This window comes from Sporobolomyces koalae (genome assembly GCF_050403365.1).
Source record: "Sporobolomyces koalae JCM15063 DNA, S_koalae_JCM15063T_v1_ctg30, whole genome shotgun sequence".
Classification (NCBI taxonomy): Eukaryota; Fungi; Basidiomycota; class Microbotryomycetes; order Sporidiobolales; family Sporidiobolaceae; genus Sporobolomyces; species Sporobolomyces koalae.
Window position 1 is genome coordinate 130,729 of NW_027481741.1, and position 24,782 is coordinate 155,510.

The 24,782-nt window shown below is 55.3% G+C and overlaps 8 protein-coding genes across 8 annotated transcripts; 4 read left to right on the forward strand and 4 right to left on the reverse strand.

Annotated features, from left to right (window-relative positions):
* Positions 1-539: 539 nt before the first annotated feature.
* JCM15063_006212 (uncharacterized protein) lies at positions 540-5,189 on the reverse strand (the record flags this gene model as incomplete). Its single annotated transcript, XM_076680021.1, has 13 exons — positions 540-730; positions 802-863; positions 923-1,028; positions 1,108-1,323; positions 1,388-1,463; positions 1,525-1,658; positions 1,730-2,484; positions 2,554-2,852; positions 2,927-4,482; positions 4,548-4,687; positions 4,847-4,855; positions 4,930-4,996; positions 5,087-5,189. 13 exons carry the CDS (start codon positions 5,187-5,189, stop codon positions 540-542), a joined length of 3,714 nt encoding a protein of 1,237 aa, XP_076532877.1.
* Positions 5,190-6,201: 1,012 nt separating this feature from the next.
* Positions 6,202-8,218, reverse strand: JCM15063_006213 (bZIP transcription factor; the record flags this gene model as incomplete). The annotated part of the gene is made up of 5 exons (XM_076680022.1): positions 6,202-6,307; positions 6,385-7,275; positions 7,351-7,561; positions 7,661-8,080; positions 8,161-8,218. 5 exons carry the CDS (start codon positions 8,216-8,218, stop codon positions 6,202-6,204), a joined length of 1,686 nt encoding a protein of 561 aa, XP_076532878.1.
* A 530-nt stretch (positions 8,219-8,748) lies between these two features.
* JCM15063_006214 (SSH4 family protein) lies at positions 8,749-11,262 on the forward strand (the record flags this gene model as incomplete). Its single annotated transcript, XM_076680023.1, has 5 exons — positions 8,749-9,030; positions 9,124-9,361; positions 9,431-9,769; positions 9,831-10,852; positions 10,918-11,262. 5 exons carry the CDS (start codon positions 8,749-8,751, stop codon positions 11,260-11,262), a joined length of 2,226 nt encoding a protein of 741 aa, XP_076532879.1.
* Positions 11,263-11,882: 620 nt separating this feature from the next.
* On the forward strand, positions 11,883-13,364 carry JCM15063_006215 (uncharacterized protein; the record flags this gene model as incomplete). Its single annotated transcript, XM_076680024.1, has 5 exons — positions 11,883-11,918; positions 11,982-12,143; positions 12,211-12,348; positions 12,413-12,738; positions 12,800-13,364. 5 exons carry the CDS (start codon positions 11,883-11,885, stop codon positions 13,362-13,364), a joined length of 1,227 nt encoding a protein of 408 aa, XP_076532880.1.
* A 1,308-nt stretch (positions 13,365-14,672) lies between these two features.
* Positions 14,673-16,655, reverse strand: JCM15063_006216 (uncharacterized protein; the record flags this gene model as incomplete). Its single annotated transcript, XM_076680025.1, has 2 exons — positions 14,673-16,007; positions 16,071-16,655. The coding sequence occupies 2 exons, from the start codon at positions 16,653-16,655 to the stop codon at positions 14,673-14,675; spliced, it is 1,920 nt and encodes a 639-aa protein (XP_076532881.1).
* A 215-nt stretch (positions 16,656-16,870) lies between these two features.
* Positions 16,871-18,137, reverse strand: JCM15063_006217 (uncharacterized protein; the record flags this gene model as incomplete). The annotated part of the gene is made up of 6 exons (XM_076680026.1): positions 16,871-16,892; positions 16,963-17,118; positions 17,187-17,205; positions 17,275-17,702; positions 17,777-18,015; positions 18,075-18,137. 6 exons carry the CDS (start codon positions 18,135-18,137, stop codon positions 16,871-16,873), a joined length of 927 nt encoding a protein of 308 aa, XP_076532882.1.
* A 501-nt stretch (positions 18,138-18,638) lies between these two features.
* IRE1 (bifunctional endoribonuclease/protein kinase IRE1) lies at positions 18,639-22,893 on the forward strand (the record flags this gene model as incomplete). Its single annotated transcript, XM_076680027.1, has 5 exons — positions 18,639-19,605; positions 19,674-21,398; positions 21,457-22,306; positions 22,371-22,638; positions 22,705-22,893. 5 exons carry the CDS (start codon positions 18,639-18,641, stop codon positions 22,891-22,893), a joined length of 3,999 nt encoding a protein of 1,332 aa, XP_076532883.1.
* Positions 22,894-23,298: 405 nt separating this feature from the next.
* On the forward strand, positions 23,299-24,754 carry JCM15063_006219 (M50 family metallopeptidase; the record flags this gene model as incomplete). Its single annotated transcript, XM_076680028.1, has 8 exons — positions 23,299-23,585; positions 23,648-23,666; positions 23,732-23,788; positions 23,850-23,937; positions 24,010-24,071; positions 24,135-24,387; positions 24,467-24,597; positions 24,671-24,754. 8 exons carry the CDS (start codon positions 23,299-23,301, stop codon positions 24,752-24,754), a joined length of 981 nt encoding a protein of 326 aa, XP_076532884.1.
* Between the last annotated feature and the right edge of the window lie 28 nt (positions 24,755-24,782).

Genomic DNA, 24,782 nt, shown 5'->3' on the forward strand with positions numbered 1-24,782 from the left:
GTCGCGCGTAGTTCTTTCTTTTGAAGTAGTAGGCCTCCTCTTTCTTCTTTTTTCACCATGGTTTTCTCGTGCTGTTTCTCTTTTTTGCGAGAAATGCGCGTTTCAAATAGACTATCGTTCTCACGTGAGTTTTACCTGATATCAGAAGCACACAATCACAACGTAACTTTGCAAAATAGAAAAGATTGAACGAAAGGACCGGAAACGAAAACAAAAAGGTAGGAACAAACGAAAAAGGGGAATACCAAATCAGGAGTACTGAAGACAGCGAAAGAGGGGAACAAACAGAAAGAAAAGCAGGTTGGGGCCATGTGTATGAAGAAAAGAGAGGAAAATGAGCAAGTGGTGCAACCTAGACCCAAGAAGAAAAAAGAGACAAGAAGAACGATGATGGGGTATCTGGTGATCGAGGGTGAGCCCACCGATAGGCGGAGAAAAAAGCACGAGAAGAGCGGGGAGGGCAGGGAATAGAATAGATAGATGGGGGCAGCTTTCCTTGTTCCGAAGGGGTTTTCACAGAGGAGATCGGGGGGTCGAGTTTAGGTATCAGAAGCAGAGGTGCTGGCAGGCAGAAGCGGAAGAGATCTTTGTTGCGACGAGGACGAAGACCCCGAAGCGCCTGGTTGATCGAACAAGTGATCGGCGTGATCGCACAGGATCTCGACAATCTTGGCTTTCGGGCCCATGTCGGACCATTCTCGAGCGGCAACCGCAGAGCGAAGGACAGTGGCTGAAGTGAACAATTTGTTGCATGTGAGTCCAGGGAGGACGGAAGGGAGAGAGGGGTGAAGGGGTACTCACGACCAAACACGACTCCGAGATTGGCCGAGGTCATCTTGTTTTCGGCATTCTCGAGTTGAACGCTACATATGCGACGAGCGTGAGCTGATTGATCTGCTGTTTGGTTCAACGATAAACTTACCGTTGGAGATGTTGGAATAGGACTTTGGCGGTCTGGAAGTGTACTGGAGGGAGCTTGTGCAGCGCGACCTCGAGCGCTGCCAGGCGACTTTCCAAATCTTGGAGCTCTATTTGACCAAAGGAAGAGTGTCAATGTCGAGGAAAGGGCAGTGAAAGGGAGAAAGTGGTGGAATACTGCAAACGCACCTGCGGCAGCAACAAACTCTTCGTGCAGGTCATGCGTGAACAGAGGGTTCGGTAGAGCCCGGAAGTAGTTCTTCATGCAACTCGTCACTGCCGCGAGATCGTTGAACTTGTCGCGATCTTGCAGGTCGAAATCTTGCTTGCTTTCAAAGTGCTGCGTAATGAGTTTCGTCTGACCCATTCCTCCCGTCTTGCGGTAGACTCCCTCGTAGGTCATTCCTGTCGATCAGCCACCAGTCAGCGCAATACTAACAGGAAGATGCCTGATGGGTGCTCGACATACCGTAGGCCTCGACAGCTTCGATGCACTTGGTCACGACGAGAGGGATTTCGCGACCTTCAGACTTTGCTTGCAGAATCTGTAGGAAGCCTAGCGTAAGTACATACATACCACTGATAGCAGGGAGAGCGGATGCTCACGAGATCCCCTCCAAAGATTGGAGGTCCACTCGGGGTGAAATTGAGCGTGTCGTCCTGGTTTGACGGAGGTCCGCTCGATCCGCATCCGCCCTGCAGGTATCCAGAGCATTTCGCGTGGGCATATGAGCCGCAATCTTGATGCAGATCATAGGGTCATCAGCATTGGTATCAAGCTGCGGTTTGGATGGTCGAAAAAGGAACTCACGACCACATCGTACTTCGTTCAATCCCCACATCTTGTCACCGCAGTAATCGCATCGGACCGGCCGAAGGATGCTGACGGGTTGGAAGTTGTGTTTCTGTTCGACTGAGCCCTGTCTACCCAGAGTTGGCGATTTCGCGATCGGTACGGGGGGTGGCGGCATCGATTTCGTCGAATCTTGATGATGGTTGCTGCTGCTGCTGCTGCTGCTCTTGCCCTTTCCCCATTTGAACTTGTTGCGACTCGAAGCCTCGACCGCTTCCGGTTTCGCAAATCGGAACGAGTCACCCAATTCTGACGGAGACCCAATCACCCGCGCGGTTGCAAGAGGAGAACGACCTGCGCTATTTCCTGCTCCCGACCCGGCGGTCAAGGTGGACAATAGACTCGATCCGCTCGGCGAGTGAGCGTGACCGATCGTGGGGCGTCCATTCACCGCTACCGGGTTCGGTGAAGAGAGTAGTCGAAGTTTACTCGTCTGGTCCTGTAGACTGTCATATTGTCTCGTCGCTTCGGAATGCTTCTCGCTGAGATCGGCGTTGCGCATTTGCAGCGCTGCATTCTCTCCGAGGAGGTTGTCGCGAGACTGTTTCAGCTCTGCGAGTTCCCGGATGAGGTCATCCTTTTGCGACACGAGCGCGTTGATTTCGTCGCGATGGACGTCTTTGACCGTTTCAAGTCGGGCATGGAGCGCTTCGACTAATTCTTCGTGGGATGCGTGTGTCGAACTCGGTCTTTCGGCAGTCGAGGAGGAAGCCCTGCGCGCGAGAAACAGGAGACCGGATCTCAGTTACAATCTGACGAGAAATGTTGGAATTAAGACTCACTCGTCTTGACCTAGAGCAGCCAGTTCGGCAACTTGAGCGGTCGATAGGGCAACCTCGGTCTTCAACTGGCTGAGGTGCTTCTCCATGCCGACCACACTGTTCCGCAAGTCCTTCGAACGTCGCTTAAGGGTCTCCTGTTGTTTTTGTTCCTGATCGACCTGTGCGAGTCGTTTCGCTTGTTCGAGGAATTTGGCGCGGAGAGTTTGCATCTCTTGCTCTGTCTCCCTGCGCGCAGCAACTTCCTTGTCGTACTCTTCCCGAGCCATATTGAATCCGTCAAACGCAGATCGAGAAGCACGCTGCGAAAAATTAAGAATTCAGCACATCCCCTCCATACTCTGAAAGCCCGTTCATTCTCATAGTGTCAACTCACGCGAAACGCATTGTATTTGCCCTGCAGGTCGTTCATCTCTTTCTTGGTGCCTTCCAACTCGCTCAACAGTAGTTCGACCAATTCGACATCGAGTCCATTCTGCAAGATGGAACTTTGTCCGTCTGAATCTCGTTTCGCGAGTTGAATCGATTCTCGAACTTTGCGAGCGACTTCGCTTTTGCCTCCACGTCCTCGTCCTCCTTCGAGTCCACCCTCTTCGTGTTCGTCCTGACTGTCGTCGTCATCATCATCATCTGCATCAGACAATGGCGACCGATGTTTGCGAGGGATCCGTCCTGCTGGAGAATCAAGGTGTTCTTGTTCGTCTTCGGCTGCGGTTACGATCGAAGGCAAGTCCTTCGGCACCTGCCCCTGCTGAGGGGATCCTGGGTGAGATCCAATGTGATTCAGGAACAAGAGCGAGTCGGGATCGTAGAATGACATCGATCCATGCAGTTTCTGTGACGAATCGAGCGAGTTGGAGAACCCGATGGGTCCTGTCGGAGGAGGAACGGTAGGGGAAGTTGAAGAGAGTGGTGGACTGGTCGGTGGAGACGAGAATCCAGCAGTCGCGTTCGTTGGAGGACTTCGTGTTTGGGAAGCACCAGAATTCGTCTCTTCCGTTGAAGCAGCAGTCAACGGTCTGTCTTCACTGACTGACGGTCTACCATAGAACCCAGAGCGTCGATTCGCAGCTTTGTCGACCCCTGACGGAGCCGAGAGAGACCCCTGACGAGAGCTCGCGCCCGAATCGAACGGCAGTTTTGGGCTAAGCGATCCGTCACCACCATAATACTGCGGTGGCCGGAACGCGTCGTGAGGGGCTCCTGGGGATGCTGGAGCCACTCCTTGGGGGTCGTTGAAGTAAGACCTCTCTCCCGAGGGTCGTCGACTCGACGACGCGGATTGGTCTCGGAGCGATTTGAGGCTCGGAGGATTGAGCGGTCGAGAATGCGGGTCGTCAGGGTTCAGGTTCGAAGGCGTACGAGAATGGATTGTGGGCGTGACGGATCGATCAGATGCGAGCGTGTTGAGTGATTGAGCCGAGCCGGATGGAGGCAAGTCGACCGAAGGACTATGCCGCGGAGCATCGCCAGGTGTCGTTTTGATCCGTCGATGGCTGGACGGGTCACTATTGAGAGAAGTACCGAGACCGTTCATGGGTGATGGGAGTAGAGGACGAATTGGAACGTGCGATTCATGGTGATGAGAGTGGTGTGGCAGCGGAGGTTCCGGTTCGTATTGTTGCGAAGTCGAAGCGAGGCTGTCTTTACTTTTCTCCCGATCCCGGTCTCGGTCTCGGTGTTCTCGTTCACCTTTGCTCCTACTGCTACTTTTCGAACTCGAACCTCCGACGGCCGAACTGCCATCTCCGCTTTTCTCTTTACGAGCTCCTCGGTTCTTCTTCGCCTCGGCGTGCTTGCGCGTTCTCGCAACTCGCTCGTTGTGACACGACATGCACCAGATGCCTTGCGTTGTTTTGGCAAAGATGAGCTCTTCAATCTTGTTCGAGCACGATCGACATCGGAAACATTCCGCATGGTACGATTCGTCACCTGGACAGCACGAGCCCGGATTCAGTGGATGGATACACTTCCAGAAGAGAGATATTGGCACGGACCTGTAACGATCGCTTCGTTGTGGATTGGTTTCGAACACACGCTGCAGATGTAAGAACAGTTCTCGCATACGGGACTGCCATCCGACAGCAGCAAAAGGTTCGTGTCGTGTTCTACAAGATTGTGACACTTGGCGCAACGGCTGCATGATTCGAATGGGTCAGCGGATTCTCTGAAGCACGCGCATGATCGTTTAAGAATACTCACAAGCTTTGGATCGCGAACAAAGCGTGAGATTCGTGCATCAAGTTCCGTCAGTCATCTGCGGGCAACCTCTGAATACTATGCAGCAGCCGCTCACCAATCAACGCTGCAATTCAAATAATGAACCAAGGTCTCGAGGTCAAATCATGGTCAAGCTCCTTGAAGGAGAGGGCTACTCACTGAAACAGGTATTTCCCAAAACTGACGACCGTATTGTCCTGAGTCTCTTCAAGGCCTTGTTTGCATGCTGTTAAACCCCCATTGAGCAGAAAATCATCCCCACGTCAGTAAATATCGGTGGTACTGAATTTCGACGGATGGAGTGGTTGGCACTGACCATTGCAAACGATCGAGTCGTTCGGAGAGGAAGGTAAATCGGGATCATTCAGTGGAAACTCCGGTGTCGCCTGATGCGACGGCTGAGGCGACGACAAATTCATCGTTTTCGAAAGAACCGTCGTCGTTTAAAAGGTCGTTTTTCCGTTCGTGTTTGGTTTTTTTCCAAAGAGTTGCGCAGTTTTTGTTCGTTTCAACCTGTAGCGATATTCGGACAGGATTCTTAGAGTGAGCAAGGCGGGTTTGAGCGAGCAGTGAAAGTCGGGTTCTTTGGTGCTTCGAGTCGGCTGGACCTTGTATGGAAATCGTCGAAGATCTTCTATCGATGTTGCTGCTTCGCTGCACGTCGATGATTCGCTTCCGACGGAACGAGGATCCGAGGAGCAGGGATCGAGTTTGACGGGAACAAAAGAAGTGGTGGAGCGAAACGGGGAAGGGACAACTCTCGACGATTCGACGCGTTCCTGAAATCGCCAGTACCTCGTGTACGCGAGACTCCAAGTCTTGAACGTGACTGACGTGTTCCGAGCTAGGTTCGAGGGAGGGTGGAGGTCCGGGACAATCCCACGAGGGACGGAGGATGAGCGTATTTCCTATTCTTGTCGTTCCTTTGCTGAGTGCTGTACTGGAAGGACCGTGTCGATGTCTCGAGTACCCCCCTCTCCTTGGTAGCGCGCTTGTCGGTCCCGGAGTCGAGTCGCGTCGGATAGAGCGGGAGATGATTTAACACGTCCCTTATGCTAGCCTATATGCCGCATTTAAACCGATTAAAAGGGCTAATAATTACGGAAACCCCGGACAATACAAATAGCGCTCAGCGAAGACACAAAGAACGGGTCCATTGACTCAAGCAGCAAAGACCAATTAAGGGCAGCAAAAAAAAAAGTACACGATATTGGACTGTATCAACAACTAGTGAGAGCGAAAAAAAGGACTGATGAGGACACGAAAATTCAGACAAAGCGCGATGGGGTGTCAACCAGGGCGCGCAGCGGTGTATGAAGGAGCGTCGAGCTACCGAGACAAAGAAACGCCATGGGCGATAGCAGAAAGGGTCGAAAGCGGGGCCGGGAATTCTAAATGTTTGTGGTGTTTTGTGTGTTGGAGGCGGTGATCTCAAAATTGTGAAGGGTAAGCTGAACGAGAGGCCTGAGCATCTTCTGCCATGGCCGACTTGAGTGCTTGTCGTGCTGCTTCTTGACACGTCGCCTTGGCCTTCAATCTGGACACGTCGAACGAAATATGTCAGTCACGCAAATCTTGACGCAAACCGAAAAAAGATGGAGAGAGGTCACGTACTCGGAACAGAGATTGTCGAGATCGAACGTGAACGGAACAGTGTCGGGGAGGCCGCCGAAAGGACAATTGGGTCCTGCCAGCCCATACTTGCGCTTCATGTCTTCGTATCGCTCGGCATGCAACAAGCTCGACTTGAGCAGCTCGTTCGAGTCTGAAGGGGTCTTCGGTAACGGTGTTGACGATTGCGATGCTGGAGGCAAACTTTGGACGAGCGGGGAGGGCGACTTGATGAATCGCTTCATCGAGTCCTCAAACAGGAGGACATCATCCGCCGAAGTGTCTTGGAACAGCTGATCAAAGTCACCGAGAGTCGCGAGCGAAGCATGCGGCAGCGCCAGGTCGGCCAACGGGTCTCGGTACGTGGCGAAGAGGTCCTGCGGCGCCGAATCGGACGGTGGCGTGGTCACATATGCCGACGAAGAGCACGTCGACGCAGATGATGATGCGTTCGTGATGGCGGAAGGAGAAATGGGCGGTTCGGATCCAGCGGTGACGACGGGAGGCGTCGGTGGCATGGTCAAGCTACTGAGGAACGAGTTGTCGGCAAACGCAGAACCACTCGAAGTCGGCGGAAGCGAGGCGATCGTCGAAAAGTCGGGATAGGCAGCGGGGAAAGACGACGAGGGGCCGGCGCTTGAAGCGGCCAACGGCAGAGCCGAGCGAGATCCAGGCAAGTCGAACGACGAGTTGTCGAACGAGAAGGATGCGTTCGACGAGTCGTTTGAGGACGAGGAAGGACTGGTTGTCGGCAGGGGCGGTCGAGCAATCACGGGAGGCGGCGGCTGGAACGTTGACGAAGACGGCATCGTGGCCGAGTTGGTGACGTCCTTGTCGTAGCTGAACGAGAATGTCGACTCGAACACTTTGAGTCGCTCGTTCTCCGTCTTGAGCCTGTGAAGCATGCTCGCGAGGTCAGCGCTGCGAGCGAGCATTTGGAACAAGACGCGCGCTTTGACTCGGACTCACTGTTGGAGCAGCTGCTTGAGGGCCGAGTTCTCGGCTTCTGAATTGTTCGCTCGTTGCTCGAGTTCGCCAACCTTGTCTTCAAGCTCCTTGAGGTGCTTCTCCTTGCGCTCGCGGAAGTTGCGCTGAGCTTGGCGGTTCTGCGCCTTGCGTTTCTCCGAGGTCTTCTTCCCTGACTTCTTGCCGTCACCGTCTTCCTCCTCGGGTGATGCACCTGCGAAGTCGGGACCCAAAGCGAGCGCGCGCGAGCGAAGAGAGCCTCGTCAGTCCCTATCAAATCGCGCGCAAGAACGATCGACGGTGCGGGACTCACTCCTGGCAACGTCGCCGTCGACTCCGTCTGGGTGCGAGTGGTAGGCAGCTGCGTTTGTTCCAGTGCTCGATCTCCTGTCCTTGATTGCCTGTTGAGATGCCGGGCTGCCGCTCTTGCGCTTGTCATGCGGTTTCGGAATTGCGCCCTGACTCGCTTGCGCAGCAGCCGAAGTGCCGCCTGTCGAGCGTCGCGAGGCTGGGTTCGAGTGCGGACCCGTCGGAATCGACTGCGTACCATCTGAAGACGCTGGCGATGCGCCCGATGCATCGCTCGTCAGCTCTGGCGAGGACGGACTCGCGCCGTTCGTCGCGAGGAGCGAGCCGACTCCGCCGTCAAACACGGCGAGGTCGTGCGGCTGGTCGTTCGGGAACAGTTTCGCAGTGGTCGATGCGTCGAGGAACGAAGTCAGCGAGGCGAGATCTGTTTGTGACGCATTCCGAGTCAGTCGGACAAGTGGGAGAGCCCGCAGGCGAGAGGGGAACACGGTGAGAATGCCGCACAGTCATCGCCAGACTGGTTCGCGAGGAAGTCGGGAGCTTGCCAATCGAGTCCACTCATCGCGAACGGTCGATTCCGCAGGTCGAGGTGCGTGGTGAATGGGTAGATGGCATGGGAAATTTCTGCGGAGAGGCTCAGTCATCAGGCTCCTCTCTGCGCATACATTCACCCTGTCAAATCTCGGACTTTCCGTGAGCAATCAGAGTATTTTGACTCGACTACAGAGCTTGCGTTAGATGGGCTGCAAGGATACGCGCGAGCCTTTTCTGTCGCGAATATCCGAGACATTGACCCCTCTGCAATTCAGTCGGCGCGCGACGGCCTGCGCAGCGCGAGTTTCGGGTCGAGCCCCTCCAGCAACTGCCACTTCCTCCCGCTCAGCCAGTAGCCGGCATTGTGTGAACGCGAGTCTTGGCCTAGCGCTGCGATCCCGCCCGTTGCTCGTCTATCTCACCTCGGCACTGCACACACGACACCATCATCTCGCCGCTCCGATTCGAATTTGACACGACCCGACTCGACTCGACGACTGAAGCAACGACTGTAGCCTGTGAGGCGTCATGCGATTGCCCGGGCCCGACCTGATCGCCATGGACGCCGACACTGCGACCGCATCTCCCCGCCTCTCTGGCATTCGGCCGATCGTCGCTGCTTTCGCATCGTCTTCGCGCGGCGCACCATCGCCGGTCGAGCAGATCCGACAGTATATCAGCGAGATCGACGCACTGCGCTCGTACGAGGATGGCAGCGACATCCCGCAATGGCCGTACCCGAACGACCCGCCTCGGTATCCTCCAGTCCACGACGGTGACGGCGATGGAGGCGGATCTCTTCCGACCCTGTACCCTGATCCCCGGAGAGAGAACGATGCTGTACGTCGTATCACCCCCGGACTGCCTTTCGGTTGTGCACCAGAGATTGACGGCTGACGACTTGCTCTCTCGGTCGGGTCGGATTACAATCAGACTCTGGCAATCCTGATTCCGCTCATCATAGTGTTGTCGACTTTGCTCTTCCTCATCTTCCTCCTGATCATCCTCCTGTTGAAGCGGCGACGGGGGATCCAGTTGCTCGAGGAAGGCGGGCCGACCAACCTCGAGCGGGAGGACTTGGTCGACGCAGAGGGCGGCTTCGAAGGCGTCGAGTCGCGCTGGATGCAAGATGTCGAAGAGCCGGTCAAAGTAGGGTATCTGCGAGCAAAAGGTACGTCAACATCCTCCTGCTCGGCTCGCTCGACCTTAACTAACTAATCGCTTCCCCGTCGCCCCGCAGATTGGCAAACCCAGTATCCGCCCAACTCGCAGCCGACTGAAATTACGCTGTCCCAGTTCCTTTCGATTCAGGAGAAGGGCGTGTCGGCATGGTCTTTCGAACCCGATTACGAGTCGAACCCGGCATTGATCGTACAATCTCGAACCGAGATCACCTTCCTCGCGGATGGATTCGGCATGGCGCCCGAAGAGGGAGGAGGTTGTTGCGTGCAGAGCAACCTGCCCTTGCCGAAACTGAACGAGGTCTACTATTGGGAGGCAAAGATGTTTGAGAAACCCGAAGCGACCAACATCTCGATCGGACTGGCAACAAAGCCGTATCCGAGTTTCAGGCTACCAGGTATGACTGGACTTCTTCTCGACTCGTTTCCGTAGCTTGTACTGACGTCTCTCGACGCCAGGTTGGAATCGCTTCTCGATCGGCTACCATTCGTCGGATGGTTTCAAGTCGCACAACTTCCCCTTCACGGCGACATCTTACGGACCCCCGCTGCTCGAAGGTGACACGCTCGGGGTTGGCTACCGGCCACGAAGCGGTACCGTGTTCTTCACACGCAACGGCAAGAAGCTCGACGACGCTTTCATCGGGTTCAACAAACACAACTTGTTCCCCACTGTTGGCGCAGACGGTGCCTGTTCGATTCATGTCAACCTCGGTCAGGCTGGATTCGTCTTTATCGAAGCGAACGTGAAAAAATGGGGACTCGCACCTATGATGGGGACCCTCGCACCTCCACCTGCTTATGGCAGCGAGCGCGGATCGATCTTGCTCGAATCGGCGGCGGTCAACGGTACGGCATCAACATCGTCTAACCTTCTCGGTGAACCCACTACATCGATTCCCACGAGAAGGCCACCTCCTTCCTCCTCCGCATCGTCATCCCGGCTCTTGCCAACTTCTCCCCCAGCGACTCGGGGCAACCGAAGAAGAAGACACGAACGACCTGCTGCCTCGCATTCGGCAACTCCAGCAGGTGCAGCGAGTGCGCTTGGTGCATCTCCATCACAACCGATCCGACCGAGTCCGTTGCGACACTCTCGACATGCTTCGAACTTGTCGAACGCTTCCTCTTCTGCGCCAATCTCCGAGAACGGTAGCAATAGTCCAGCTCGGGAAGCGGGTGACGGAACCGGGGTCGAAGAGGAGGAAGATGAAGATGTGCACAATCCGCCGACTCCCGGCTTGCTCGACATTTCGCTGCATTCGATCCATCGGTTCCCGAACAGGGTCGACGAGAGCGATGAGGACGAAGAGCGAGACGCAGGTCATGACGACGACGACGATGAAGATGATTCGGAGAACGAGATCGATGCAGAGCAGACTCTCGAACAACGGTTACTTCGAGAGGTCGCGAGGGAACGACGAGAAACTGCGAGCACGAGAAGTATCAGTCCACCAGCGTACAACCCGATCGACCCGCATGTAGGTTCCTCTCTCGCTCTACTCGATGAAAAGTTCTATCTGACAGCGCATTCGCTTTCGCGCAGATGTACGCGCCGGGAGTCGCGGAGACGATTCTCGAAGACGCGTTGACTAACCCATCTCACCACCATCAAACGGCCCGAAGTTCCGGAACTGCCGCACCTTCCTCAACTTCCGCCGAATCTCGCGCAAATTACTTTCTCGCGCAATTAGGACTCGCACCTCGTCAAACGGGCCCCGCGGGCGCTTCAGGTTCGAGTACACCGAGCTCAGTTGGAGGTACGAGGTACGAAGGGAGGACCGGTAGAGGTGGAGTTGGAAACTGGACTGCGGTGCAGTCAGGTTCTTCCGGTGCGAACGGCAACAGCTGGTTTGGTTGGCTCGCGGGGAACAATCAGGCTCAAACCTGACGGAAACGAGCCCATTCCTGTACGCCTCTCTTGATCGTGTATCTCGACAAACTCCCCTCTCCTTGCGCTTGTTGTCTTTTTCGCACTTTGTCTTGTTTCCTTTCTTTTCATTTCTCCTCCTTTCCCGACCTCGTTCTGCTCCATTCGCGGCCTCTCATGTTGATCATCCCTCACTTTGTTCTTTCTATCTTTCGGTTCTTTCTCCATTGTCTCTCTGTCCGTCTACGGCAAAGTCTCTGCAGCGGTCTTTCCCCCCGTTCTAGCCCTCCAATGTAGCTTTTGAATTTTCCTCCAATTGGTCGAGCGAGGGGCGCCACGCTCGCGGACGCCTAGAAACCCGAAAACCCGGGAGGCAAGTTGGATTTTGCCCTTTCGAGGTCCAAACTTTCGAGGCCTCAATTAACAAAATCTCGGTAACCTTCAGGCTTCGGCGACGAAGGACCCGTGATGAGACCGACAGAGGGCAGTGCGTATTTCGGCGAGGCTCGTGATCCGTTTGGACCTCCTCTTCGAGGGGTTCCAGTCAATTCCGCGGAAGTCTTGCTGGGTTCCAACCCACGGACGATCACCCCTTCTCTCTGTCACTCTTGCCGCTCTTCGTCGTCTTTCATCCGAACACTATGTCGTCGAGTGGTTACCGCTTCTCGCCACCAATCGTAAGTGCAACTGTCACATTCCCAAATTGGAGGTTTTTGCTGAGCGATGGGGGTGGTTCTTAGACAACACCTTACTCGCTTTCAAGTGGCAGTGGTCTCCAAAATCAGCGGTACCGACCGAGTAGCGGTTCGGCAGGCGGAATTGGAACAGTAGAGAGGGACAGGAAGAAGAGGAAGAGGATAGTTGGGGGTCTGTGCTGTCTGCTCATTCTTGGGCTGCTCTGCGTGAGTTCTTTCACCCATACCAGCTCCTACGTTATCAGATGTCTTGAAAAGTTTCGGTCGAATGCAGATCATCGTCATTACCCCGGCAGTAGTGGTCACGAACAACAAGAACAACAAATCAGATGCGGCGAAGCAAGGCAAGCAGGTAATCACCACGGTGATTGACGGGCGTACACAGACCATCACGAAGGATGGCATCACCCGAGTATGCCTTGATCCAGTTTTTCAGCATGAACGGAACCTTGAATTCACACCGTTCAATTGAACAGACCCAGCTCACGACCCGTGACGATGGTTCCGTTTCAACCATCACTTCTTTTGTCGCCGTTCCGGATGTCACAGTCTCACAAATGTCCCTGTCCGAGGTTCTACCCAGTACGTACCTTCCAATCGATAAGCCTTCAAGGTTCAAGTCATTGAATGTTGAAGCGGTTCCAGGCTTCTTCACCACGACGTTGTCGGGCGACATCGTCGTGATTGCAAGTCAGACGAGGTTCGTGACTGGAGTCGAAACTGTGACTTTCACTGCGCTAGGAGGAGTTCAGAGCGTCGCCACGGTGACTCTGACCGATGTCGAGCTCGTGACCGTTGTTGGGTACGTCCACCGAAATTTTCGAAGCGTAACTGCGCCTGAAGCTTAGGTTCATCGTTGACAGGCCTGCTACCACGACCACCACAAGCTCTGCAACAACGACAACGGGATCAACGACTACTACAACCGAAACGAGCACGGAGGTCACAACTACCACTGCTGCGACCGCGACGACCACGTCAGCTACTACTACCACCAATTCCGTGACCACTTCTCCCACCACCACTACGAGGATCACCACCACGACTACGTCTGATGTAAGCGAAACCACAACGTCCGCGGAGACGACCACGACTACTACTCCGCCAACGACGACCCCTCCTACTACGACAACCTCTCGAACAACGACGACACCTCCGACAACGACGACGGAGACGACGGAGACGACGACTTCTACCTCGTCAACGAGCTCCGCGGAGGATAGCCCGACTGCTACTCCGCCCACAAACACCCCTCCGACGACCACAACCTCTCGAACAACGACTACCTCTCGAACAACGACGACCCCTCCAACAACGACGACCCCTCGGACAACGACGACCTCTCCGACGACGACGACTACGGAAAGCTCAACGACGGAGACCCCCGTTACGATCACGCCTTCGCCGACCACAGCGCCTCCTACGTGAGCTCGATCGCCTGCAAGTCGAATGAGGTTCAACGCTGATGTTTTCCCTGGCACAGCACCACTTGCGATTTTCTCTTCTTTCCCCTGGGATGTGTTCCCGGGCTTCCGACGCGGACAACGACGGTCACGTGAGCTCGATCCCCTTTTTAGTTCAACGAGCCTCAGAGCTTATGTTTTTCCTGGCGCAGCTCCTCGTCCTCGACCTCTTCTACCTCGAGCACAACGTGCGATTTTCTTTTCTTTCCTCTAGGATGTGTTCCCGGGCTTCCGACCCGAACGACAACAGTCTCGTAAGCTCTTGCATGCGCAAGAAAAGTTCAGACGGATACTGACGCACCGTTCAGAACAACTAGCAGTGAGGGATCGACTACGCTCTCGTCAAGAAGCACGTCCACGACAAGCTCTACAGTCAGCGAGACTGATTCCGAGACCGTTACTCGGACCGAGACTTTCACGAGGACCGAAGAGCCGACAGCAACATCCCTGAGCTCGACTTTAACGGACACCGGAACTGACAGCACCACTACTTCTCGCCGTCCGATTATCCCCCTTCCTCCGCTATTCCCGTCAACTACCACTACTTCTGCCGAGACCGAAACCGAAACTCAAACCGAAACCTCCTCCACTTCCGATCCTATTGTGACATTCGACTCGACTACCACATCTTTCTCCACCGAGGTGGCGAGTGAGACTAACGGAACGTTCCCTTCGAGCGATCCTACTGCCACTTCCCCTCCTGATTCCACCCGAGTCTCTGCCCGCTTCACGACCACGAGGCGGCCCACATCTACCTCGACTGTCGTCCAAGAGACAACGACGAGCTCCACTTCTACGAACAACCCTGAAGATCCGTCGATCACAACGACATCTTCCCGCTCCACGAGGACAGGGAGCACGTCAAGCTCTTCAAGCTCGTCAGCTGTGGCCGATCCTTCCGAGTGAGTTTCGAGCTCGGGCTCGCTCACTTGGCTTCCTCCGTTAACCTGACGCGTATGTGCTCCCTCGCCAAAGCCGACCCGAAGGAATTCAGATTGGTATCGAAATCAGTATCGCGTAATCAGAATCTGTGTCTGTCTCGATTGCTCTGCCGTACAACCTTTTAATATGGAAATTTCCGCTGTTTGTGCTCACAGAATCCCGAAGTCCTATGAAATGGACACGAGACACGGCCCATTGTCGTTTTGTGTTTCACTTTTTGCAGACTATCCTACACGGCCACAGAAATAGACAGACGAAAGACAGAGCGTGAGAAAGGCTAAAACAGAGAATGTAAACAACCCAAGCGAAACATTGTTATGAACCCCCCTTTTCAAGACAGCTGCAGTGTTTCACCCTCTTGAATCGTTGGCGGTGATCCCGGGTTTTGTACCGGGTAAGCACGAGGAGGTTGACCGGTACTCTGCGCGAGCACGTTCTGAATCTCTTGTTGCGAGATGCCTGATGCCTGACCTTGCTTCGCGCGTTGCCACAGTCCCATCACCTCGTTCATCATTTTCTGCATCTTGGTCTTTTCTTGGAACATCTCTTGTTTCTGGTTCTCGATCGCTCTCCGTTCCATTTCGAGCAACGACTCGAGTTCGTCGAAATGTTTCAGTTTGAGGTCGAGTTTGCGAACTTGAGCATCGACGATCGAAGTGACGAGCGAGTGCAACGAAGCGTCTTCCTCGAGTGCGAGCGCATGAGCTTTCGCAGCGGCAGAACCGAGTGCGACGACTGCAGCTTTCTGCAAGTTCGATTTGGGAGAACTCGTCGATGGGTCTTGAGTCGCCTCGTCGGTTTTCGTTTCTTGTGTCGATACATCTCCGTTTGCATGCCCGTTCGTAGTAGGTTCTTCAACTTGCATCGCATCTTCCTTCTTGTCCTCTTTCTCGACTTTGGCTCTCAGCGTCTGTTCGAGCTGTTCAATCGCCTCTCCTGCTGCTTTCGCAGCGACTTGAGGGTTAACCGCACTTGCGAGGAACGCAACGACACTCATGACTGGGTTCTCTTCCTTGTCTCCGATCGCTTTGAGGTGTCGAAGGGGTCCGACTTCGCCGGTCGCGCCTTGCAAGAACCTGTCCTCGATCGGAAGTTTCAAGAATCGCAGAATGCACTGCTCCTTCGACCTCGTGCCGACATGGTCGGCGATTTGATCCCAATCCTCCGAATACATTTCGAGCCCTTCGAGCAGGAGCAAGGTTTCCTGATCGCTCCAAGCGTTCGAATCGGAGAACGAGTACGCATCGCCGGCATCGATGCGGACGAAATCTCCAGAATGCAACGAGGAAGGGAATCGACCTTCGGAGTAGCAGGCGGGACAGAGGGCGATCGAACCGTGGGACTGGAGAGACGAGTAGCGGATCGAGGTTGTCGTTGTGCCACAAGTGTGGCAAGGTTTCGGTTCCGGAACGGTCGGAGCGGAAGGGTCGGACGTGGAGGCTTGCGCGGCGAGTGATGCGGCAGTTTCAGAAGAGAGTCGAGCGTCTGGGGCCGAGGGTCGGGACGGGTCGGTTTTGACGATATCGGTACGGAGTGCAGTTGAAGGACTCGAAGCGGGTTTCGTGCCGGGGTGCAAGGGTGCGAGCCCGCGAGGGGAGTCCACGAGGATGCGGAAATGTCCAGTAAATGGCGGACCGAGTGCCGAGGGACGGGTGTCGGCGTCAATCTGTCATACCAACACATCGTGTGTCAGCAAATGCGGGTTTGTGCGTAGACCCAGAGGGCTTACCTGATAGTTGATCAACCCCCACTGCTCGAGGAACGCGTGCACGCGCATGATGGCGCACACGTCTCCGGCGAGGTTCCTTCGGCACGCTGTCACCGTGAGGTACTCTGACGGGTTCAAGCGGTACGTGTGAATCATAAAGTCGCGGTAGTCCTTGTAGATGGTGGGCGTTTTGGACCGGTTCTTGCCATTGAAGAACTCGGGCAGGGAGCGCTTCTCGATCGCGTGGAGCGACGCGAGACTGAACCAGGTTGAATACGACGGGATGATGACCGGGTGGGTCTGAGTCGCGAGATACCTTCGCGCAGTGGTGAGCCGTTTCGCGACGGTCGCGGGTTCATCGTTCGCGAGCAAGGCGGCGCCGCCCTGGCCCGGTGGAGGCCGTGCATCATTGATAGTCGATTGCTTCGCGTCCTCGTTCTCTGCTGGTGCGGGAGTCTCGTCTGTCCTTGGCCGCTTGTTGGCGTTGGCGAGGTGGTTGTTTGGATCCGACGAGGCAGGCGGATCGGCTACTCCAGCGCCGCCAGCTGCCTGTGGCGTGCCTTCGAGCGACCGCTTGCGTGTTGGCGAGTCCGGCGCGGGGTTCATCGCGTGGTTGAGACAATCGCAAGACGCGCGGCGGAGAGACTCCAGCTCTCGCCAATTCGTCGACATGACTGTACCGGTCGCGATCGCCCCTCACGCTCACCAAATCCGAGTCTGTCTGGTTCACAATACTGCTATTACGTAACTATTGACAAACTTTGAATTGAAGGTACATAAGTTCGAACCCAACTCCACCAAGCGGAAGATTTTTGACTAGCTTAGGGCACAAAGTATTGTCCCCTGGGCAGTCAATACAAGCAATACCAGTCAGTACAAAGAGGTGCGAGGCGCGAAAGAACCACGAGCTCACGAGTTCGGGTGGACGATCGTTCCGGTCGACAAGTTCGAGGTAGCGAGGTACACGAAAGACTCTCCGAGCTCGGCGGGTTGACCCACGCGTCCGTGAAGCGGAATCTCTCCGACTCCCCAGTCTTCCATCTGTTCCTCGGTGCGCGAAGCAGGTTGCCTGTTGTTAACATTCAAGCATCAGTGATCGACCCCCAATGACAGCTTGGTATGTTCAAAGATACGCACAGGGGCGTGTAAACGGGACCTGAAGACAAGTTACAGGTCAGTGCAGACTCTCATGACGACCAATGAAATGAGGAAGGCGCAGACGAACCTGGCGCAACTCCAGCAACGCGGATTCCTTTCGGCGCGAGTTGCAAAGCCAACGAGCGGATGAACGTGTTCATCGCTCCCTTGGTACTCGAGTAGTCGACCATTCCAGCCGACCCCTTGTACGCCGTAACGGACGTCGTCATGAGGATGCAGTCGCCACGCTTGAGGTGTGGGAGTGCCTCTTTCGTCACGCCCATGTAGGCGAGAATGTTGGTGTTGTACGTGTCGACGACGTTGTCCATGTCGATCTCGGCGAAGTCCTTGCATTGGATCTGCTTAGAGGCGTTGTTGACGAGCACGTCCAAAGCGCCGAAAGTGTCGATGTGGTTCTGGACGAGTCGCTTCCTCTCGGGTTGAGAGCGCAGGTCACCAGGAACGAGATTCGCTTTCTGTCCGGCTTGCTCGATGAGACCCTTGGTAACTTGAGCACTGGGAGAAGTGTGCGGGGTCAGCTTTGTGTTTAGGCCGGATCGCAGCACGGGCCCGCGTCGAAGGAGACTCACTCCTCTTCCTCTTCCGCAACGTAGGCGATCGTGACATCGGCACCCTCGCGTGCGAAGAAAACAGCGACACTCCTTCCAATGCCCGAGTCACCTCCGGTAACGAGGCAAGCCTTGCCTTTCAACTTGTTCGAGCCAACGTATTCCTCGAGACGAGGCTCGCCACGGTGCCAGCGTTCGACCTTGGTGTGTTCAGCTCCAGGTTCCATACCGTCCTTGCCATTGTCTTTGCCGACTCCCCCCTGTCTCACGCTCAACGTTAATACCCCGCTGGCCAGGTCGGAGGGCTTGTTGGACGCACCTGGGTGAACCCGGTAGGAGCGTAGTTGGGGTAGGCAGTGATAACTTGAGCGTCTTTTCCCATTGTGGCGTGGCTGGAGTGGTAGGAAGGTGGGAAACGAAAGCGGGACCGACTTCGCTCGTCGATGCGGCGATGCCGTCGTGATGACGGCGGGCCTTCGCAACAGCTCGCTCACACGCACGTCGACGCGAAACTGACGCACCTCGCTTTTTTCACATTTGACGAGTATCTCTATGCAGTCGAACATATCTGCAGCGGTGCCAAGAGGCCGACACGAGCGAAGAGACCAGAGCTCGTCTTCACACCCCGAGCTCGGCTTATCTCCGCGGCATCTTGTCACCCATGTACACATGCAGAGCGCTTGGTTTCAGATCTTGAGAGAGAACACATAGCTCCTGAGTTCACTCGACTGCTGGGATTTGTTGAAGCGCAGATCCGGAAAAAAGGAGCTCTCCCCAAAGTTCTTGTTGTCTCAGAATCCTTCAACTTGAACATTCACCATCCCCAGCAACTTCGACAAACGAGAGTGCACCTTTACACACACTCGATCAGCACTCGCCTGCAATGGCTCCCACGATACCGGCCCTGTTACATCGGTTGCCAATCCCGGGCTCGTCTTGTTCAACCAGCAAGAGGCTCCCACTCGTTCTCGTCCTCCTTCTGATCCAGCTGCTCGGCCAGGCAGTTGCGCAGTCACGATCCGCCGAGCTGGCCCCGAGAGGTCCAGCACCGCCGGATCCGCAAACTTTACCTCCTCACATCCGCAGTTCTCGCTCGGCATCTCCCCACCCACTGCCAGAGTCGATCAGACAGTTCAAGTTCAACTCGCCTCCGGTCAAATTAGCTCCACCCGCTGATCCGCAACCGGAACCAAACGCGGCAGTCGACGAGGAAGCGTTCTCGCTCTCTCCCCTTGTTCTCGCCGTGACCGTCGACGGTCAGGTGCACGCGCTCAAGCGAGACACGGGACAGTGGGTCTGGACACTTCACGATGATGGAGGCGTTGCACTCGGGGGAATGGGCAGGGGATCCAAGGAAGAGAGGCAGAAGCGGTCCCGAGCGGTGGTTGCGCTAGGCGGCCCACTCGTAAAAAGCATCAGCCGGCGTCGCGCTGCAACCGCTGCTTCGACGATTCGTACGAACGAGACGGGACTCGCCCCAGTTGAAGTCGATGAGAACGGACAAGACGACGAGACGTACATTATTGAGCCGGCTGGAGATGGTGACATCTACGTCTTCTCGCGGACATCGGGAGGTCTCGAGAAATTGCCTCTCTCGATGGCAGAGCTCGTCAACCTGTCGCCTTTCCGATTTCCAGGAGACAGTTCGCGCATGTTCTCGGCTTCGAAACATACCCAGTTTGTCGGGGTCGATCTCAAAACGGGAAGGCTCGTCGGCGTGTTCGGCAGCAACGCCGGCTGGTGCGAATGGGACGAATCAGACGAACTTGTGCAAAGAGAGAGGCTTATGGAAGATTGCGAGGAGGACATTGCCAAGAGGCCTGAGGATCTGCTATACATGGCACGAACCGGTGCGTGGCCGATTCCCCTCCAACGTGTCAGATGATAGTAGGAAGCTCACGTACAATATTTGTCGCAGAGTATCACCTATCGATTTATTCCTCGCAGTCTGCCCTGCCGCTTCAGACGTTGTCGTATACAACCTATTCCTCATCGACTTTCCCCTCCCCGCCGTCGGCTTCTTCCCCCAATTTCCCAACGCAGGCCACATGGAGTCAGACTCCCGACTCTCTCTACCTGCAGCCAATGCACGACGGATCTCTCGTTTGCTTCCGCGCCGGTCGACCCGGAGTTCATTGGAGTATCGATTTCGACTCGCCAGTTGTCGGCATCTTCGACGTCGCCATTCCCACAACCTCACGAGTGGTCGGAGGAGATGAAGAGATTCATCCGGTTATGTTTGAACAGCCACACCCGCTACTCGTGGCTGATCTGCCCATCGATTTTACGCTCCTCCAGCAGGAACCTGCCGCGACTTTCGTTGGCCGGGTCGGCCCGCATAAAGGCCTCGAAGCGCAGGACGAACTCTTCGCCATGAGCCGAGACAGGTTCCCGCTCGTGCCGTTTGCAAGGCTAGCACAAGTCGGGGCCGAGACTCAAGACGGCTCTGACCTTGACATGCAAGACGGAAGAACTACCGAGCACAACGAGGAGGGCGTACGACGCTCGCGTGACCGTAGTTGGGACTTGATTGGACGGCACCGCCTGCGAAATTCCCGCCCTTCTCCAGTCCACATTGATTCGACCCTTGATCCTGCGCCCTCAAGCTCGGAGCCACTCATGATCGACGCTGGACCTAGCCAACCATCGAACGAGGCTCAAGTGACAGTCGAGCCCTCCCCAAGTCGCCGGTCGCCTCACTTCCCTGGATCCTCGACTCTGCTCGCGAGCATGAAGTCCTCAGTCGTGCGCGAGCTTGGCACTCACCGGCAAATGACCAGTTTCACCTTTGGGATCCTTCTCGTCGCACTGGCTGCCTGGTTCTGGGCGAAGGGCAAGACCTCATTCTTTGGCAAGGCGAGCGTGAAAGAAGAGGCAGGTCGCAACCGCAGGAGACGCCGCAAGAAGGCCGCTCCACAGCAGGGCACGCCCGCCTCTGTCTCAGCGATACTGATCGACGAGCAAGAGCCGGCTCTTCCCCCGAAGAAGTCCTTGTCGTCATCTGCTCTCTCGCTCCATGGAGACAGCAGCATCGCGCTTGGACACAGTACATTCCGTCGTCGGTCGCCTTCAACCCCGCCGACTCCTACCTCGCTCACTTTCACTCCCGCCTCCCCGCCGCAACTGCGCCAGCGCACTCGCTCTTCGTCTCTTTCTCTTCCCCCGGCCGTGCCGACCGTGTCTCCGCTCAAAGCGCTGCCTCCTCTGCCGCCATCGGCTTTCGCGAACGATGATCCTCGCTCTCCCGCATCCGATCTGCCTCTCTTGCCGACAAAGCCAGAAAGCCTCGCAACAACGTCAAGCGAGACCTCGCCATCGCTATCCGCGGATTCATCCCCGCGCCTGCAAGACTCGCCGCCACTACCCGAAATGTCGACCGTAGTGTCAGCAAACGAAGAAGATGGGGACAGTGACGGAAACGGCGTCGCGGACCCGGCAGCGCCGCGCAAGAAGAACCGGCGGCGCAGAGGTGGGAAAGGCAAAAAGAAGGCCGGCGCGGCGATGTCGAAGGAGGGCAGTCTCGACGACGATTTGCCGAACGGAGAGAAGGATCTCGAGGATCTTGCCTCGGGCGACAAGGAAGGCGCCTCCCTCGTCGATCCTCAAGTTGTCGGCGGTCTGTGCGTGAGCGAGACAATTCTTGGTAAGCTCATCTCGCTCGTGTAGTGTGTCGCCTCTTCATCGACCATTATTTTTCGCAGGTTACGGCTCTCATGGCACTGTCGTACTACGCGGCGAGTTCCAAGGACGAGCAGTGGCTGTCAAGCGACTGCTGAAAGACTTTGTGACGATTGCGACTCATGAAGTCAACCTGCTGCAAGAGTCGGACGACCATCCGCATGTCATTCGGTACTTTTGCAAAGAGCAGCGCGACACGTTCCTCTACATTGCTCTCGAGCTCTGTCCCGCCTCCCTCTACGACCTCATCGACCAACCTTCGTCTTTTCCCGAACTCGTGCCTGAACTCGACCCGAAGAAAGCCCTCAAGCAGATTGCATCGGGTCTCCGACACTTGCACAACCTCAAGATCGTTCACCGTGACATCAAACCGCAGAACATTCTCGTCTCGACCGCCAAACGAGGAGGAGGATTGCGCATGCTCATCTCCGATTTCGGACTGTGCAAGAAACTCGACGTCGATGAATCTTCTTTTCAACAGACGGTCAATCACGCCGCAGGGTCGTTTGGGTACCGCGCACCGGAAGTTTTGCGCGGACTGGTCGATCCGAACGAGACGGCTCAAACTGGCGCGATGACTCCGTCGCTCAGCATTGGGTCAGGAGGATCGACCAGTACCCTCGCAGCAAGCTCGAACGGCGCTTTGACAGATCCGAGCATGCGCTTGACTCGGTCAATCGACATTTTCTCGCTCGGATGCATCTTCTACTACGTCTTGACCAAAGGCGAGCATCCGTTCGGAGGTCGCTACGAGCGAGAAATGAACATTCTACAAGGCAAGGCGAGCGTAGACCGGCTCGATGGTCTCGGAGAAGAAGCGGTTGAAGTGCAAGACCTGATCCTGCGAATGGTCGCGAGCGATCCTAGGGAGCGGTAAGCTTCCTAGAAAATGACGTTGTTCGCACGAAGCCCAATTACTGACACTGCTGATGTCTAGGCCCACTGCCGAGGCAGTACTGCTGCACCCTTTCTTCTGGAACGCGCAGAAACGCCTGCTGTTCATTTGCGACGCATCTGATCGATTCGAAATCATGGAACGCGACCCTCCAACACCAACCCTGATTACGCTCGAACGCAAGTCGAACGAGATAGTCGGCGACGATTGGACGAAAGCGCTCGACAGGACCCTACTTGACAATCTTGGCAAGTACCGCAAGTACGACGGATCGAGCTTGCGAGATCTCCTACGTGTCTTGCGTAACAAAGTCAGACGTTCCCTGCTGTGTCGCCTTTCCACCTTGAAACTGAATCCTTGGATCCTCATCTTGCAGAAGCATCACTATCAAGATCTACCCGAACCTGTTCGTCGCAATTTGGGCGATCTTCCAGGCGGATTCCTATCGTACTTTACCGCGCGCTTCCCTCATCTCCTGCTCCATGTCTATGACACGGTCGCAACCCACCTTGCCGACGAAGCGATGTTCTCGTCAACGTTCAAAATCTCGGAAGAGGAAGTCTAGCCTCCATGGTCAAGTCGCCTCCTTCCCTCGATGTACAAAGATTGCTGTCGCAACTATCTGTGAGCCTGTATTTTCCTTTTGATTCTGGGGTTTGAGCTGTGTAGCATGATTTCGGTTTCTCTCGCTCTTTTCCTTCTCTTCATTTTTTGTCGTAGTCGACGTTCTTAGAACTACTTATTCCCCCCTTTTGTTCAATTTACCCCACGATCCGTTGGCCTCGCACGTCTTGTCCGCCTTTAGATCAGACCGTTTATGTCTCGGGCGGATAGCAACCTCACGTCGCTGCGCGTCTCGGGGGAACGTGCTGCGCCGCAATTGCGCGGACCCAGACACGAACGGGTGTTCATAGTCTGTCTACTCTCACCTGCTTCACTCCGATACAAGAAAGCCTTCAGACTGACAATCATGGCACCCGCCTACACGATAGTCGATTCTATGCTCGACCTTGCACCGCCTGCCACCACGGATTCCTCGACCTTGACTCCAGACGTTTCCCTCGAGAAAGCCGATTCACCAAAGCTGGGTTTTTGGCGAGATTTTGCCGAGTCCAGGAAGGCGATTCCCGAGGATGTCAGTCACGTGCATTCCTGGGCCCGTTCGATTGGACGTGATTCGGTCCCGGACAACCTGCACAAGAGGAGTTCGCTCGAACCCAACTCGACCCAGAAGGTGACTCTTGGAGTTATCGGCGCGTGAGTTGAGCAATCACTTGTGCGCTAGGCAAACCGAATTGAGCTGATGATCCTGCTTCAAGCTATGTTGTCGTAATTGGCGTTGAGTTGATTGCACTCGTTCCATGCGGTTGACGGCTTCGTATTGATCATTTTGCTTCTCACAGATCCTGTGGAATGTGCCAATTATCCATTGGGTGTTGTGGCCATGGAAAATGCTCGTTGTGCGTTCCGAACTCGATTTGACTCGCACGCCAGAAATTCAATTGATCGGTCGAGTCGCAGGTTGGTTTTCACGAGTTCTCGCACGCCGCTGCTGGACTGTGCACGGGGGCGAAGATCAAATCGATCTCGCTTGATCCCAACGAAGGCGGTGCGCTTGGTTCCTTTTCATTTCGATTTTTCACAGCGATAATCTGAAGCTGGTTTTGTGCTGCTCCGATAGGTTGTACCATGATGTCAAAAGGCGTTGGCTGGATCACGTTGCCGGCAGGATATCTTGGCTCGGTACGTTAAGCCAGTGTCGTCTCGACGCTTTACATCTCCAGCTGACCGAAGAATTACAACTAGTCATTGATTGGCGCAGGGCTGATCTTTTGCGGGTTCGACATTGTAGCGAGCAAAGTCGCCTCGATCGTCGTCGGCGTGTTCTTCCTCCTAACCCTGTGGTGGGCCAGGAAAGACTGGTTGACGATCCTGACCATCCTGTTTGCGGTTGGAGTCATTGTCGGGTTTTGGTTTATCGCTCATGGAGCTGCACTTCGATTCTACATCCTCTTTGTCGGAGTCATGAGTAGCCTGTATTCTATCTTTGACATTTGCGGTAAGATGCTTTCCGGAGCCTTCTCCTTGTCTTCTTGCGCATCGTGTTGCTGATTTTGCCTTCGCGATTTTCTCGGTAGACGATCTCATCTTTCGTAAAGTGAACGAATCGGATGCTTCCGTTTTCGCCAAGCGGTATGGGGGATCATCCCAATGTTGGGGAGTGGTCTGGGTGATCATCTCTCTAGGCTTCGCTGCTTGTGGCATCATTGTGAGCTCAGAAAAGTTAACCCACCAAACCGCAAAGAAGGAAGGCTGATTCAACCCACGTTTTTCACTCAAAGGCTGGACTCGCGGTGTTCAAAGATACCTTTAGCGAGCAAGCACAGAGAGGGGCGGATTTTTTGCCGACTCGCCTCTTCTTCTGAACCTAGACGTTCCCAATGCTTGTTTTCG